The sequence below is a fragment of the Schistocerca serialis genome, chromosome 5 (assembly GCF_023864345.2).
Source record: "Schistocerca serialis cubense isolate TAMUIC-IGC-003099 chromosome 5, iqSchSeri2.2, whole genome shotgun sequence".
In the NCBI taxonomy this organism is placed as follows: Eukaryota; Metazoa; Arthropoda; class Insecta; order Orthoptera; family Acrididae; genus Schistocerca; species Schistocerca serialis.
The window spans coordinates 248,530,450-248,549,731 of NC_064642.1; the positions used below are offsets into that span (position 1 = coordinate 248,530,450).

General features: G+C 41.2%; 1 protein-coding gene across 1 annotated transcript in view; it reads left to right on the forward strand.

The window, feature by feature from the left end:
* LOC126481121 (glycosyltransferase 25 family member) overlaps positions 1 to 19,282 on the forward strand; it is an 851,320-nt gene that overhangs the window by 822,584 nt on the left and 9,454 nt on the right. Inside the window, exon 9 of the mRNA XM_050104655.1 lies at positions 7,841 to 8,044. Within this exon, the coding sequence (XP_049960612.1) occupies positions 7,841 to 8,044 (204 nt within the window). The remainder of the gene's footprint in view (positions 1 to 7,840; positions 8,045 to 19,282) is intronic.

A 19,282-nucleotide genomic window follows, 5' to 3' on the forward strand; every position in this document is an offset into this window, starting at 1 on the left:
ATCACATACATTCAGCAACAGAAAGATTCACATTAAGCAGAAAGGGAGGAGGAAGGGGATTTATCGACATGAAAAACCTACATCATGGACAGGTAGACAATTTAAGAAAATTCTTTATAGAACGAGCAGAAACTAGCAAAATACACAAAGCAATCGTTCATATAAATACATCGGCTACACCATTGCAATTTCATAACCACTCCTACAACCTTTTAGATCACATTACATCAACAGATACGAAGAAAGAAAATTGGAAAAAGAAAACACTACATGGCAAACACCCGTATCATTTAACACAGCCACACATCGATCAAGACGCATCCAACACATGGCTAAGAAAAGGCAATATATTCAGTGAGACAGAAGGATTCGTGATTACAATACAGGATCAAACAATAAACACCAGATATTACAGCAAGCATATTATTAAAGATCCCAATACCACAACAGATAAATGCAGACTTTACAAACAACAAATAGAAACAGTAGATCACATCACAAGCTGATGTACAATACTACCAAATACGGAATACACCAGAAGACTTGACAGTGTAGCAAAAATAATACATCAACAACTTGACATACAACATAAACTAATAAAACAACACGTTCCCACTGTGGTGTCACCGTCAGACACCACACTTGCTAGGTGGTAGCTTAAATCGGCCGCGGTCCATTTAGTACATGTCGGACCCGCGTGTCGCCACTGTGTGATCGCAGACCGAGCGCCACCACAAGGCAGGTCTCGAGATACGGACGCGCACTCGCCCCAGTTGTACGACGACATTGCTAGCGACAATACGGACGAAGCCTTCCTCTCATTTGCCGAGAGACAGTTAGAATAGCCTTCTGCTAAGTCCATGGCTACGACCTAGCAAGGCGCCATTAGCCTTACTTAGTTTGAGAGTTATAGTATAAATGTCTCCAGAAGAACGCTGTATTCATCAACGAATAAAGTTAAGTATAAAGCAGCTACGTACTTTTCTTGCTACCATTCAATAGTTATCCTGTTCCAGAATTCACGCCCGTCTGCGTTAGATAGCGTGCCTATCGGCCTCCTCAAAATAACACTGTGTCGGCACTTCTGTCGACACATCACCCAGATACAAGTATGCACCACAAAATGTACTGGAGAATGATGAATACACATTATAATGGTACAGAACCATTATAACTGATAAAACAACACCACATAACAAATCTGACATCATACTCACCAATAAAAAGAAGAAATTAACACAACTAATCGAAATATCCATACCCAATACAACAAATATACAGAAGAAAACAGGAGAAAAATTTGAAAAATACATCCAACTGGCTGAGGAAGTCAATGACATGTGGCATCGGGATAAAGTTGACATTATACCGATTATACTATCAACTACAGGAGTCATACCACACAATATCCACCAGTACATCAACGCAATACAGCTACATCCAAACGTATATATACAACTACAGAATCTCTAATTATTGATACATATTCAATTACCCGGAAGTTCCTAAATGCAATGTAACATATACCTTACAGTTAAAAGGAAGTCACGCTTGCTCAAGGTCCGCGTCACTTTCCATTTTTAACCAGACATAACGTCTGAGAAAGGAAAGAAATAATAATAATAATAGCTGTAATTACTAGCACAATAACCCTGGGTTCGGTGTGGGTCGGCGGTAGGGTGAATGGACTACTGTATCCTGTTGTGGGGTTGTGAACCGCAGAGGGCTACGGTGGGGACGAAGCCTCTCCGTCGTTTCTAGGTCTGGAACATTACAGACATAGTACATACACTGCTTGGACACGTGTAAGAGGGGCGCTCATGGAACGTTTTGTACAGTGAAGAATGCAGACTTCCTGAATTTACGAGTCTGATCATGCATCAGTCATATGTGCACGTATAATACTTTGGAAAATGCAAAACTTTGAAAACGAATGAATCATTCATAGTAGCTCTGTAGTGTACAAGTGGAACAGTGCCACTTGCTACAAATTTATACGCCAGTGCCATGCATAGCTTAGTATAACAGTTCCTTCTTAACCGGAACTTCTGTTTAACAGTTCCTTCTTAACCCACGACATTTAATGATAGTGTGACATGTATGCCTGTGTGCTTCATTTGAGAAAACTACGGGCCCCTTTAATTCAGATGCTTTATTTTTTGTAAGAACGTGCAGGAACTTCCGTGTAACAAATCAACACGATTACCCGCATGTGTATTGCGTACGCTTTACTGCTTCTTCTGTGTGGTGGAGACAGAACTTGAATCCCAGTGCGCTTTGGACCTTGCCATAATTTGCAAGCCATCGAACTATGATACTTTTATCATCTTGTTTGCACGTTCAGTCTCATTTTCTGGTAGGTACTGTCACTCGATCGTATTCTCACTGTCAATAATTTAATGTTAACAAGAAATCATTGCTATCTTTTTATGCTTGGCGTAGTACTGGCTGTTGGTGAAATGGCCCATTATTGAGCTTCCGTTGCTTTCATTCAAAAACAAGCCGAGGATGTTTGTGCTTCAGAAGAATTACAAGTTAAAATGAGTGGAGGGGGGCTTTCCTCCAGAAAAACCTTGAACGAAACTGTTTTAATGTATCTGTGTCCATTGTCGCAGAAAAAAATCCAGAATTTCTGTGTGTTTCCGTACACATGATGTCGATCTCGAACACATTTTCAGTGATTCCTTTCCGTTCTCGTACTTTGAGATAATGTAAGAGCCCGCACTACTTTGAACTGGAACGTTGCTGTAACTAGTCACGTGACCAAATTGGTTATCGCTACGGCCAAGTCTGCGCTGTACTTTGCCGAATATTAATAATAAAATTATTATTATTATTATTATTATTATTATTATTATTATTATTATTATTATCATCGTTATTACTATATCCTTCCTTTGATCGTGTTCAGCAGTATGCAATTTGGTACCCAGCACCGAGATAATATATTGTCGACGTCTTCAATATGAAGACGGTTTGATGCTGAACTCCATGAGCCTGCTCTACGCAAGCCATTTCATCTCTACATAGTTATTGTATCTCCCTCTATAATTTTACCTCCGCCCCCACCCTCTCCACTTCAACTCCATTATCAAATTAACTGTTTCTTGATGTCTGAGGATGTGTCCTGTCACGGATCCCTTCTTTTAGTCACTCTGTGCCATAAATTTCTTTCCTCCCTAAATCGATTTCTTGTCTCTTCACTATTCATGCCATCAACTCATTTATTTTTAGTATTCTTCTTTACCACCCTTTCCAGACGATTCTATTCTGTTCTTGCCAGTTCTTTCTATTGACCTTGCTTCACATCCCAGACATGTCAAAAATGGTTCAAATGGCTCGGAGCACTATGGGACTCTACTGCTGAGGTCATTAGTCCCTTAGAACTTAGAACTAGTTAAACCTAACTAACCTAAGGACATCACAAACATCCATGCCCGAGGCAGGATTCGAACCTGCGACCGTAGCGGTCTTGCGGTTCCAGACTGCAGCGCCTTTAACCGCACGGCCACTTCGACCGGCTCAGACATCTCTTCCTAGCACATTGATATTGGGTATTAAGAAATACTTTTTCTCAGAAATACTTTTTCTCAGAAATACTTTAGTTGCTATTGCCGTGCCGTATTTTATATACACTCTACTCCGGCCATCCTTATTTATTTTGCTACCCAAATAGCAAAAACTCATCTATTACAGTTACTATCTCATTTCCTATTTTAAATCCTCCAGTATCGTTTGCTTTAACTCGACTAACTACATCACATTCTCCTTATTTTACTTCTGTTCACTCATAACCTTTTTTCAAGACACTATTCATACGGATCAGTCGGATCATACGGATCTTCAGAGTCCTTTGCCATCTCTGACAGGATTACAAATGCAGCAGGCAAACCTTAAAGTATTTTGTAATGTTTCCATCAAACGAGAAACCAACCGCTGTTTAGTATTTTAGAAAATGCATTATAACTGGCAGCTGTTTCATTTAACATATATATCATCTACCGATTTCGGTGATGGATGGATGTCGATATCGAATTTGAAGAAATGTTTTAAGAAATCCAGTGTACACGACATAACTAATCAAAAATATGTGTACTGCAAGGTAAAACAGATCAGTTAAAAACATATTCCATTTTCCTTTTAAGCTGGTACGAAATCAAGGTCGTGGCGGATACATGTGGGGAGCGCGCGGGTCCCCCCCTCCCGCGGAGCCAATGTCATTGCCATTGCCACCTGCTTGCTTCGTCAGCTGAATCGAGTTATCGAGTAGTTGTACTTTCCTATGTAGCACGCGCGTCCGTGTCATTGTATTTTATACGTTTCTGTCTGGCACGTAGATAGCTAACACATACCTACGAGAAACGTCGCGGCCATTCTAGTGATATCGATACGTTGTCCTCCCCTCTGGTGGCATTTGTTCGAGAAAAGTCGCGAATATTCTACTGTTTTCTTGTACAGAGAACTTTCGATACGTAGCGTTTTAACTACGGCCTATTCGCCTAATAGGAAGCTAGTTTCATTCAGAAGCAGAAATATTAAGACTGAAGAATGAATAAGTAAACAGTACTAGTTGTAGCAAGTGCAAGTGTGTAGATTAGTCAAGAGTGACAGTGATCAGTTTATTGTGGAGTATTAATAATAGTAATTCATAGCAATTACATATTTTTGCTAATAACGTAACAGTAGTTTCTCATACCTAACATGTAATACGGATTAGGTATGGGAAACTACTGATGCATATATCTCCGGTTGATGCGTATATCTCCGGTAATAGTGACTTTCGAGAAGATTCCTAAAAACGCATTGTTGTGATATAGGCCATCTATAGAAAGCACTAGAAAGGAACGGAATGGACAATAAAAGCTACACACACACACACACACACACACACACACACACACACACACAAATTGCTGGATGACACCATCATTGGAAACTCGCCCTTATATTTAGCGCGCCCCGCCCGCCCCCCCTCCTCGAGGTTTTTCTGTACCGCCATTGTCACAGTGAAACCACCCAAACAACTATCGTAACCCGTCCTTGTGAAATATGTTCGTTAATATTTCAAGGAGTTGTTTGGGTGGTTTCACTGTGACAATCTCAATGATCTCGTATCAGCTTCTAAGGAAATCGGGGCATGTTTATAACTGATGTGTTTTACCATGTAAGTGTACATATGTAAATTTGATCCATATTTTTGGTTTGTTTTGTCATTTTCGTGTACATTGCATTCTTTCAAAAAAAATAATTTTTTTTTCAAATTCGATGTTGACAGACATTCAACGATGATAGTCTATAACCGAAATCAATAAATAAAACAACTGATGGTAAAAATTCATTTTCTAAAGTGTTATTGTTCAACGTTGAATGTTAATTCCGTTTCCAAACTACTTCTTGGTTTTTACTGCTCGCTCAGTGTACAGGTTGAAACATGCAGCGACCCGTCGTATCGCTTCCAGTGTAGTACGAAATGAAATAATTCGGGTCTAGTGAAGCAGGGGGTCAAGTTTATCAGGGGATACAACCCGTCGACTTTGTCCAATGACGTCAGAATTGGCCAGAGAGCATGTATTACAAAGATGAAAGAGCTGATAAGAAGATTCAGAAACAAAGGAATGCGAGAGAGAAAAGCTGTACTTTACATATATAAGGGCCAGTAGTATTTTCACGTTAACGATATCGCGTGTTTGTATCTTACAAGGGGAGGCCGCCAATTGTGAAATTCAGATTCGATTCGTACTGCGCATAATAAAAGCTCATTGCCAGAGGTGTAATGTGGCAAAGCACCAAGATGCACTTCTCAGCCGTTGTAGAGAAAATCGACAGTTAAAAGAAACCGTTGCTGTGATATACTCTCTACTATTAATAATTTCCTACAGCGTCGTGGTGCAGCGGTAAGCGCTCGGGTTCGTAATCCGAAGGTCGCTGGATCTAATCTCGCGCCATGCAACCTTTTTCTTTTTTTTTAGTATTTGTTTTTTGTAATTCAAATGTGTGTGTATACACACACACGCACACACACACACACACACACACACACACACACACACACACATATATCAGTTGCAACAATTATGCATATAATAAGTTGTTGAAAGTCGTTTGTCGTGGAAAAACTGGCGACTTCGAACATTATTATGTTTTCCGCAAACAAAGTTGTATTTCACAAATGTTATTAATTGCCTTCATAATGTTAACCACGTATAGTTAACGGTAGACGTAGAAACGATATTCCGAAACGAATACGTATAGCGTAAGTCAAACGTTCAGTTAGAATAGAGACCCCACGAACACAAATTTGCTGTGGCAGGTATGAAATATAGACTCCGTCACTCGCTCGTTACACTTGAAGGACAGATGTTGAATGGGCCGAAACGAGCCGCCGCATAACAGCGTAGTTGCCTGCTAACTTCGAAAGAAGGTAGATGCGGTCCCTAGCGCAACTTATAACATCGTCAAAAATCAGTGCGGACGTGAGAGCTTTGGTACACCCTGTTAAACAAACGGAAAAATGGAGGCGGTACCATTTGAGAGCGATCCGCCTTCACCAACATGCATAAGCAATTCATTAATAGTTTATATATATATATATATATATATATATATATATATATATATATTTGAATTACAAGAAACTAATAATAAAAAAAGTTGCACGGCGCGAGATTCGATCCGGCGATCTTCGGATTACGAATCCGAGCGCTTACCGCTGCGCCACGACGATTGCAGAAAATTATTAATCGTAGAGAGTATTTCACCGCAGCGGTTTCCCTTAGCTGTCGATTTTCTCGATAACGGCTGAGAAGTGCATCTTGGTGCTTTGCCACATTACACCTGTGTCCATGAGCTTTTATTATGCGCAGTATGAATCGAATCTGAATTTCACAATTGGCGGCCTCCCCTTGTTAGTATTTCTCCGCACAATACAATGGAAAGAAATGAATGACATATATTACTAGCAAAGAATACATCACGTTACGTGTATGTCAGTTGTATCTCGAAACTCTTTCGAACTGTATTGCTTAAGTGCAGCACGGGATACAAGTTTAGCGGACGTCGATTTCTTAGTTTTAGCTAGCATTGATGTACCGTTGTTCACTTGAACTATGTATCGCCTGCTTCACTAAACCGTAAATGAAACACCCGATACAAATTAAAAGCTCATTCGAAGTGTGTTGCCTAAGTACAGTACGGAATACGAGTTTGTCGTAAGTCAATTTCTTCGTTTTCACTAGCATTATTGTCGTGTTCTTCATTTGAACGATGTATCCTCCGCTTCAGTAAACCCTAAATGGAACACGGGATACAAATTGTAGATGTGTCTTTTATTTCGTCTCCGCTATTACTAACAGTCTTTTCTTACGTACATATCAGTACTACTGATGACAGAAGGACCTTCGTATGTAATATCTGTATACCAGACTTCCGTTGACCTCTATATATGTACACTGGTAACAAAAAGGTGGAAATAGAGGTACGTTACATTTGCAACCTGTACTTCAATTGAACTACACGGAGACAAGAAGACGACACATGTACAATTTGTATCCCGTACGTCACTATGCGGTACAGTTTTTTGTTGCCTTGGACGCTAATAGTATCCCATTCGTTACATGAGCTATATAGCTGTACCCAACATTTGTATCTTGCTCTCCAATTGACATGTATAGTGTCAGTGTGAAGGCGAAGTGAAGGACGGGATACAAATTGTAGTTGTGTCGGGGGTTTAGCAAGTACACATTCGAAAATGTCGTACTTACACTAGTGCGACCTAGCAACTACATTTCTCACGAAGGTCTGCTGCTAAGTGCCGGTGACGACGTTTTGTTTTTGTGCGCAGATACCTGGGACGCAAGAGGATGCAGGAGGCCGAGGAGCCGTTTGTGGAGGGCAGTGAAAACCTGGTGAAGGCCAGCTACTCCTACTGGACGCTGGGGTACCTGCTGAGCCGGCAGGGCGCCCGCAAGCTGGTGGACGCCAAGCCGCTCGACAAGCTCATGCCCGTGGACGAGTACCTGCCCGTCATGTTCGACAAGCACCCCAAGTGAGTTTCTTCTGCCATTTCCGTACTAAATAGAGCGAGAAATAAAAATAAGATCTTATGGGCGTTGATGCCAAGTCCTCTTCAAACTTCTCCCAAAAGTTCAGGAGTCGTTTGTTATTCCCGGCTGACGGAACGGTATCGAAAACTGGCGTCGCGTTCATTTATAAAAATGATATTTTCTCGCATTTTTCCGAAGAGATGGCGCTGTAAAATAAAGTTCCAACCTCTCACTGGTGGATCGTCATCATTGGGTAGACGTAATAAAATAGATAGGGTGTAGTACCAAATTATTGTTGCCTCCGTGCTGTCGTACTAGTTTCCTAATTATTGTTTATATTCTTCTAGTTCCTATATGGTTGGGTAGTTACTTCTTTGATGGGGAAGCCACGTAAACTTGATAGCCGTCATTCCTCCTAAATTGACGCTCACCCTTAGAGATCTCAACTTCCAGAATCTCTTTCTTTACCTAGGACTTGTGTGTTGTTAAAATGTGTTTTCTGGCTAGCAACTGTTTCTCTCGTATTCCGCTACACTTTATATGGCATTGGTGCTCATTTTAAAACGACATTTTACCGTCGCCACAGTTTCGACTATACAGGGTGGTCCATTAATAGTGACAGGGCCAAATATCTCACGAAATAAGCGTCAAAAGAAAAAAAATACTAAGAACGAAACTTGTCTAGCTTGAAGGGGGACACCAGATGGCGCTATGGTTGGCCCGCTAGATGGCGGTGCCATAGGTCAAACGGATATCAACTGCGTTTTTTTTTTTAATAGGAACCCCCCTTTTTAATTACATATTCGTGTAGCACGTAAAGAAATATGAATGTTTTAGTTGAACCACTTTTTTCGCTTTGTGATAGATGGCGCTGTAATAGTCACAAACATGTAAGTACGTGGTATCACGAAACATTCCGCCAGTGCAGACGGTATTTGCTTCGTGATACATTACCCGTGTTAAAGTCGACCGTTTACCAGTTGCGGAAAAGGTCGATATCGTGTTGATGTATGGCTATTGTGATCAAAATGCCCAACGGGCGTGTGTTATCTATGCTGCTCGGTATCCTGGACGACATCATCCAAGTGTCCGGATCGTTCGCCGGATAGTTTCGTTATTTAAGGAAACACGAAGTGCTCAGCCACATGTGAAACGTCAACCACGACCTGCAACAAATGATGATGCCCAAGTAGGTGTTTTAGCTGCTGTCGCGGCTAATCCGCACATCAGAAGCAGACAAACTGCGCGAGAATCGGGAATCTCAAAAACGTCGGTGTTGAGAATGCTACATCAACATCGATTGCACCCGTACCATATTTATATTCACCAGGAATTGCATGGCGACGACTTTGAACGTCGTGTGCAGTTTTGCCACTGGACACAAGAGAAATTACGGGACGATGACAGATTTTTTTCACGCGTTCTATTTAGAGACAAAGTGTCATTCACCAACAACGGAAATTCACGATGGCTGCGACAAGTGCAACATCAGCGACCTTGGCGGATTAATGTGTGGTGCGGCATTATGGGAGGGAGGACAATTGGCCCTCATTTTATCGATGGCAATCTAAATGGTGCAATGTATGCTGATTTCCTTCGTAATGTTCTACCGATGTCACCACAAGATGTTTCACTGCATGACATAATGGCGATGTACTTCCAACATGATGGACGTACGGCACATAGCTTGCGTGCGTTTGAAGCGGTATTGAATACATATTTCATGACCGGTGGATTGGTCGTCGAAGCACCATACCAAAGGGTGACGAAATGTCTCCCACTGTAAGGTCATGATGTTTTATTTAAATGATTACAAAATCAGGTAAAACGAACAGTGAGGTTGTCATTATAAGAACATTACTGTCGTCAGTATGATGTGACACTGCCCAGGGCCTGTAATGATAAAGGGCCCGTTTAGGTCAGGCATATTGTATACAGAAGTGGAAGAGAGAGCACCACTAAATTCTACAATCCGTATGCATCGCCTACACACACAAATTGCTGTTACAGTGTATTTATGGAGCCCAATGAGTGAACTGCGTATTTTCCGGTGAGGAAGAGTACTGGCAAACAGTCTTCGCTACATTAGGTTACTTAAACTGAGGTCATTCTGAGCTAAAATTTATGGTCAGCGACTAAATGTAAGGTCAATGAGTCGGTTGCGAGTTTTGCAACTGTGAAATACTTTCCAACATTATAGAAACGAATATTAAATTTGAACTAATATTGCGAAAATTTTGAACTTGGATAGCTTAGAATGAAAATCTTTCTGTTTATTGCAAAGGAAAACAATTGATATTCTAAAACATTCTCTGCCATACACAACTTTAAACAGGTCACGTCGACCAAATCTTGTCGAAGAACTGACAGAAACGTATAACGGAAGGCAGTAAGATCCCTTGGCTTTTGGTTTGGCAGTATTCGACAGCCACTTCTGGTCGCAAGTAAATGAAGAAAGGCAGCGCGTTTTTGTTATCAAGTAACGTCTTCATCAGTTACTTTAGTTTTAATGTAATCTACGAGTGATTGCTGATGTTTGATATTAACATGAAAAGGATTCCGTTGACGGATAAAGAGCCTGTTCTTAGGCAGCTACTACTGTAATGACCAAAAGGCATTAAATGATCTTCAAGCAAATGTGTTCCAGCAGCGGCATGAAGAAAACTATAATAATAATGACGGTACTAATCGAATTATCGGGTAACTTCACACTTCACTTCACAGTGGATTTTCTCGAACTAAGAAATTTTCTGAATTAGTGAAAATTCCAAAGTGGCTTCACATCGAGGCTATGATGCCTAGAAGAGTCCTTCCATCCTGTTGACATGAGAATAGTATAATTTCTGCGTCAAAAGCTTCCTTCTACTTAACCATTTAATAGAGTCGTATTTTTTCCACCGTGACTGACATTGTAAGCTAAGCACATCATCCGTTACAGCACACTCCTGGGGCTGGGAAATGTGGCCCCAATGGTCTGGTGGAATGAACTATCACAGGTGCAATGCGTGGGTTCAGGCATCTACTTTTAAGAGGCACAAACGTATTTACATTACCTCCGGGAAACTCGATAGAAAGACGTTATAATCCAGAATCCGCATTAAACATCATGTTCTTTCATTACCAACTGGGCAGAGCCGGTTTACGTAGGGAAATGACATAGGCGAAAGTCATGGTAAAAAGAAATACTGTCGCCAGTGAACTTACTTACATTAGAAAAATTTATTTTATTTGATGAACCGGTAGCCATTTAAAGGAACAGGGCTCTTATTTTACTTGTACTTGATTGAACTAGAGTCGTTGAAAAATATGGTGCTGGACTGTGATTCGAATTCGTATCTCTTCTTTCAAGGATCTCAATCTCTTGGAACAGTATAGTTCAATTATTTCGTTCCTTTTCCCAAGACTTCAATCATCCCTAGGTCTCCTCCAAAGTAAGTATGTGGGTCCGAAACCTGATACAGAACAGAAATATTCATAATTTCATTTCAAGCCGTATCACGAACACACCTGCCTGCTAGTGAGAATTAACGCGCATTTTTAATGTCTGCTCATGTGTTACCAACATTCGCAATAGATGTCGCTATTTCTGGTTAAACACGCACACATCATACTGTTGGTGAGTAAGCAATTGATACTTAAGCTATATTCGTGCATGATAAAGAAGGACGGTAGGTGTGTAGTTCGATTGTCACTCAGGCACAAATATTTGTATCCTTATTTTTGATTCTAACACCTAGCAGCTGGTAAGAAAAACCGAGAAGTAACATTTGATTTTACTTAGTTAACAATCCGATTATGTGTTTGGTTCGTATCTCTGTCACAGAACTTCACATCATGCGCTTCATTTTTAAATGCATGCCCACTTTGTTACTTCTGAATGAAGGTATATCAGACATCTTTCGTGGTTAGTTAACAGGGTCGAAAGGGTCCTGATAGGAGTCCTGGTTTATTACAAAAACTGTCGTCTTTTATTTTCAAGTTTAGATTTGGTTACTGATATCGGCGAAACTTTCAGTAATTCATGACTCTTCATGGCTAGTTAGCAACATGATTAGATTAGATTAGATTAATACTTGTTCCATAGATCATGAATACGACATTTTGTAATGATGTGGAAAGTGTCATTTTAATGAAAGATTTCTTTACATACCATGATTCAATTTCTTTACAAAAGTTTTTCACTCTCTCTCATTTTCTTTTATTTTTATCTCTCTCTCCGTCTCTCTCTCTCTCTCTCTCTCTCTCTCTCACACACACACACACATTCTCTTTTTTTATTTGATTGTTGTGCTAGACTATTGGTGAGTCTTGAAAACGTTCGTGAATGAGTTTCTTAGTTTTGAGTACACTTATGAAAGAAATATAAAAACAACTATGAGAGTTACAGATTTATGACGCTTAGTTTGCAGTCAGTTCTGAGTATTATTAATAACTAAGCTCCAGTCCCTAAACCTAGTTATAGAAATTTGAATCAGACGCATTACGTATTCTAGGCCATAGCAGCTGCGTCTTTGAGATGCCAGCTATGGTCACTTCCCAGCCCACTGTAGGCTCACGTCGGTTCGTCTTCTTCCTGCTGGCACTGTAACTGAGATTTGGCAACACGGCAAGGTATGTTTGGCAACTCTATGATCGACGAGTTACTTCCTGGTGTGCACAGAATTAAGCCTCAAAGTTCACTTGATTTTTCCTGTCATTTCCATTGAATAATCTGAGTTGTTATCGCTTTAAGTGTAATAAATGATTGTAAATTTACGGTTTTCGGCCCAGGAAAGTGGTTGCACGTGGAAATCACAACTAATCTCGTCCTTTAAATAACTGTTTACGAGTTCTAGCGACTATTGGGCTCGTAAGAGGAAATCAAAACACATACCTCTTCGCTGGCTCTGTGGTTATGTGCTAACCTGTGAAGAAGTGTCTGTCATGGTTAGCGGTTCCAGTCTCGCTGACAGTAACGTTTTTATCCCTTATGTGAAAGAGCTACAAGCAGTCAGATCAAATATCGATTAGGGAATCGCAAGAAAATACTTTCGGCTCATAATGCAATGGTGAAAAACTTACAATGCTGCCCTACAGGTAACACCTCTTTCCGGTGCTGACATGCAAATTTTGGGTTTCGAGGAATACACAACTTTGTTTATGAAATGCCACATATGCATACCTCTTGAGTATGATACAGCACACCAATTAAGCAAGACTCAATCGAAATATACGTGAGTAGTGTTTTACTAATTCGTGCCAATAGAGGCACACTTGTGACAGATACTCAGTTTTATTAAAGCAGACTTTCGTCGTAAGGTTATCATGGGTAGTTTTATTTCATTTCTTATAATACAGTACACAATTTTCGTAAGGTTTCTTTTAGTGTTGCTAAAAGAATAGTAAACATGAGAGAGAAATTAATCTCAATGATATATGCGAATTCTCTGATGTTCTTTATAACAGTCCGACAATGCACATGCAGTTCATTGATTACATTCATTTAGAAAACGTCTTCTGAGTAAAAGCTGTCAAACGAGAATAAAATGCCACTACCACACGACAGATAATGTAGAAAATACTTTTCTGGCGTATTTCGGCACTATGCGCTCTCCCCATACATAATACAAAAGTTTCGAAATGCATCTGCTGCCTGGCCGTCTATTAAACCTGAAAAGAACAAAATGTCGCAGAAATTAGTCCTTTTTCCACATGGGACGATTTTGGGTTGAGAATAGAAGGGAATTATGTTCATAGTTCCATTAGATCGATAACTTCAGCAGATAGCAGAATTGCGTTTTAAAAAAGTAGCAGTGAATGTACTCGAACTCGCGACATCTTACACACGTTGCGAAACGCTTACCATTATGCTACTAGGTGACACGTAGCTACAGCACAGCAAGAAGTCAGTTAAAAGTCCTCCAGAATATCCGCATTCCACAGTGCGCTGAGATAATGCATATGACCTGATCTAGACTTCTGAGAGACAGACAGTTACAGATTTTCTTTTGCACTGCACGACGTTTTCAACAAACAGCCCAATAGAGTAGCTCAAGCGGAAAGGAACACTTCCTATTTAAATTTCTGCATCCTACACTGTTGGCAGTTCTGTGTAGCTGGCAGTTACGTGATTTTATTTCGGTGATTACAAAATAGAGTCGAATGTATGCACTGGGTAACTGAGGCAGCTAGTTCATGGCGATTCGGTCAACCAAGTAAATGAATGTACTGAACATGTTGCAAACAACTACAGGGAGCCTGTGTATCAGAATTCTGATCCAGTGTGGCGCAGTGGCGTTTTGAGCAGAGGATTCGGTGGTCTGTTGGATTCATAATAGGTTCATATGCTTATGGTCTGGGTTCGATTCCAACTTCTGCCGATGATTTTTGATAGGGAGAGACAGATTCTATTCTGTTCTGGCCACGCCAAGTGAAGAAGGTATTATGGCATTGTGGTCCGAAATTCACATTAATCATGATATTCCTTCTGTATCAAGTAGACGTTATGTTGAACCACAATAAAGTCAGGTGTGGCGACATGTAGTAACCTTTATTATACTAGTTATTTATTTCTAGTGACGAAACGAACGGTATGTAGGGTCACAGGACGCTTATTCCATCTTCTGTTTGAGCTTCTGTATGTCGATAAAATTGGTTCTGAGCTGGGAATGCAACTCAGACCGCCCTTAACGCGGAATTTGATGCCTTCGTGACAATACAGCTCGACTACAATTTGTTGTTTGTTCAATACTGCAGATTCTTCAACATCTCTACATACTGCGCGTGAATGGGTTCGAATCCTGGCGCAGCACTAAAGTTTTCATTATGTATTATCACGCTCTAGCATGAGAACACCTATCTGCTGGTGGATAATAATTTTGATTTTTAATGTATTTTCATTCGTTGTCAACATTAACGATATCTGACGTTTTTAACTCACAGTGAGACACAGATCTATTTGTGAGATCACTGTAAGTTCAAGGATGCTGGTATAGAAAAATTCAGTAGCTGACGTCTCTTTGTGTGTACTCAACAACGATATGTGTGGGGTTCGATTCCCAGTCAGCACTGAACTCTTCGTCATATTATTTCTAGTTCAAACATGCTCACATGTCGCTGCTGGTGTAACAAACCCATATTTAACGTTCGCTTTCTCTACAATATAACAGCGATAGGTGTCGGGTTGGAGTCCTGGGAAGGAAAAAATTAATGTTTCATCTCGTCATTTCAGTTAAAACATCTAGCTACTGCCGAGAAAATCCGATATGCACAGTTGATTGTGCTTCGATAACAATCTGATTAGGTTCTGGGTTCGAATCCCTGTCCAACACAAAGCTTTACCTCACGGCATTTCAAGTAAGTTACTTGTGAAGAAGCAATATTTAACATCTCTCGTAGTTCGTTAACAGGGACCATAGATGATGGCTAGGAATTCCTGTCCGTTAAAAATATTTACGTTATGTAATTGAAAGTTGATATTTGCCAACTGAAACTGTCTAAAATCGAAGTATATCGCGCTCTGTATGCATAGTCGTGAATGACTGTTAGTTTCCGTCAATCACGATATCTTTGCTTAGTCTGCATGACCTGGGTTTGAATCCGTATGCAGAACGAGACAGTTCGTCGTGTCATTTGAAGTTCATACATATTCTGAACTAGCTGCTCTTGAAGAACTTAAATTTGTAATGTTATTTTGTGTTAAATAGTAAGTACGGTATGCTACTTTGAATAGGAAATCATGAATACGACGAACTTACTACGTGTATTACCTATCTGACGTAATTATGACAGTGGTAACATTTCAGGTATTTCATTTATTGTAATAAAGGTGAGCTTACAAGCCTTAAGGAGTCTTATCTGTGATACGGTGTTCCCTGATATTTGTAGTATCGTGGTATTACTTTACATCTTGAGTTATTGCGATACAGAGCAATGTTTTCTAGTGGTGACTTCGATACCTCATCCAGAAACGCATCCTCTCGAAACCTGGCGAGCAAGCTACACCGCGATGCAGAGCGCCTCTCTTGCAGAGTCTGCCACTTGAGTTTGCTAAACATCTCCGTAACGCTATCACGGTTACCAAATAACCCTGTGACGAAACGCGCCGCTGTTCTTTGGATCTTCTCTATCTCCTCCGTCAACCCGATCTGCTACGGATCCCACACTGATGAGCATACTCAAGTATAGGTCGAACGATTGTTTTGTAAGCCACCTCTTTTGTTGTTGGACTACATTTTCTAAGGACTCTCCCAATGAATCTCAACCTGGTACCAGCCTTACCAACAATTAATTTTACATGATCACTCCACTTCAAATCGTTCCGCACGCATACTCCCAGATATTTTACAGAAGTAACTGCTACCAGTGTTTGTTCCGCTATCATATAATCATACAATAAAAGATCCTTCTTTCTATGTATTCGCAATACATTACATTTGTCTGTGTTAAGGGTCAGTTGCCACTCCCTGCACCAAGTGCCTATCCGCTGCAGATCTTCCTGCATTTCGCTGCAATTTTCTAATGCTGCAACTTCTCTGTATACTATAGCATCATCCGCGAAAAGCCGCATGGAACTTCCGACACTATCTACTAGGTCATTTATATATATTGTGAAAAGCAATGGTCCCATAACACTCCCCTGTGGCACGCCAGAGGTTACTTTAACGTCTGTAGACGTCTCTCCATTGATAACAACATGCTGTGTTCTGTTTGCTAAAAACTCTTCAATCCAGCCACACAGCTGGTCTGATATTCCGTAGGCTCTTACTTTGTTTATCAGGCGACAGTGCGGAACTGTATCGAACGCCTTCCGGAAGTCAAGGAAAATGGCATCTTCCTGGGAGCCTGTATCTAATATTTTCTGGGTCTCATGAACAAATAAAGCGAGTTGGGTCTCACACGATCGCTGTTTCCGGAATCCATGTTGATTCTTACAAGAGTAGATTCTGGGTTTCCAAAAACGACATGATACTCGAGCAAAAAACATGTTCTAAAATTCTACAACAGATCGACGCCAGAGATATAGGTCTATAGTTTTGCGCATCTGCTCGATGACCCTTCTTGAAGACTGGGACTACCTGTGCTCTTTTCCAATCATTTGGAACCTTCCGTTCCTCCAGAGACTTGCGGTACACGGCTGTTAGAAGGGGGGCAAGTTCTTTCGCGTACTCTGTGTAGAATCGCATTGGTATCCCGTCAGGTCCAGTGGACTTTCCTCTGTTGAGTGATTCCAGTTGCTTTTCTATCCCTTGGACACTTATTTCGATGTCAGCCATTTTTTCATTTGTGCGAGGATTTAGGGACGGAACTGCAGTGCGGTCTTCCTCTGTGAAACAGCTTTGGAAAAAGGTGTTTAGTATTTCAGCTTTACGCGTGTCATCCTCTGTTTCAATTCCATCATCATCCCGGAGTGTCTGGATATGCTGTTTCGAGCCACTTACTGATTTAACATAAGACCAGAACTTCCTAGGATTTTCTGTCAAGTCGGTACAAAGAATTTTACTTTCGAATTCACTGAACGCTTCACGCATAGCCCTCCTTACGCTAACTTTGACATCGTTTCGATTCTGTTTGTCTAAGAGGTTTTGGCTGCGTTTACACTTTGAGTGAATCTCTCTTTGCTTTCGCAGTAGTTTCCTAACTTTCTTGTTGAACCACGGTGGGTTTTTCCCGTCCCTCACAGTTTTAGTCGGGACGTACCTGTCTAAAACGCATTTTGCGATTGCCTTGAACTTTTTCCATAAACACTCAACATTGTCAGTGGCGGAACAGAAATTATCGTTTTGATCTGTTAGGTAGTCTGAAATCTGCCTTCTATTACTCTTGCTAAACAGATCAACCTTCCTCCCTTTTTTATATTCCTATTAACTTCCATATTCAGGGATGCTGCAACGGCCTTATGATCACTGATTCCCTGTTCTGTACATACAGAGTCGAAAAGTTCGGGTCTGTTTGTTATCAGTAGGTTCAAGATGTTATCTCCACGAGTCGGTTCTCTGTTTAATTGCTCGAGGTAATTTTCGGATAGTGCACTCAGTATAACGTCACTTGATGCTCTGTCCCTACCACCCACCCTAAACATCTGAGTGTCCCAGTCTATATCTGGTAAATTTAAATCTCCACCTAAGACTATAACATGCTGAGGAAATTTATGTGAAATGTATTCCAAATTTTCTCTCAGTTGTTCTGCCACTAATGCTGCTGAGTCGGGAGGGCGGTAAAAGAAGCCAACTATTAACCTAGCTCGGTTGTTGAGTGTAACCTCAACCCATAATAATTCACAGGAACTATTCACTTCTACTTCGCTACAGGATAAACGACTACTAACAATGACAAACACGCCACCACCAGTTGCATGCAATCTATCCTTTCTAAACACCGTCTGTGCCTTTGTAAAAATTTCGACAGAATTTATCTCTGGCTTCAGCCAGCTTTCTGTACCTATAACGATTTCAGCTTCGGTGCTTTCTATCAGCGCTTGAAGTTCCGGTACTTTACCAATGCAGCATCGACAGTTTACAATTACAATACCGATTGCTGTTTGGCCCCCGCATGTGCTGACTCTGCCCTGCACCCTTTGAGGTTGCTCCCCTTTCTGTACTTGCCCGAGGCCATCTAACCTAAAAAACAGCCCAGTCCACGCCACACAACCCCTGCTACCCGTGTAGCCGCTTGCTGCGTGTAGTGGACTCCTGACCTATCCAGCAGAACCCGAAACCCCACCACCCTATGGCGCAAGTCGAGGAATCTGCAGCCCACACAGTCACAGAACCGTCTCAGCCTCTGATTCAGACCCACCACTCGGCTCTGCACCAAAGGTCCGCAGTCAGTCCTGTCGACGATGCTGCAGATGGTGAGCTCTTCTTTCATCCAGCTAGCGAGACTGGCAGTCTTCACCAAATCAGTTAGCCGCCGGAAGCCAGAGAGGATTTCCTCCGATCCATAGCGACACACATCATTGGTGCCGACATGAGCAACCACCTGCAGATGGGTGCACCATGTACCCTTCATGGCATCCGGAATGACCCTTTCCACATCTGGAAAGATGTTCAAAAATGTTCAAATGTGTGTGAAATCTTATGGGACTTAACTGCTAAGGTCATCAGTCCCTAAGCTTACACACTACTTAACCTAAATTATCCTAAGGACAAACACACATACCCATGCCCGAGGGAGGACTCGAACCTCCGCCGGGACCAGCCGCACAGTCCAAGACTGCAGCGCCTGAGACCGCTCGGCTAATCCCGCGCGGCCACATCTGG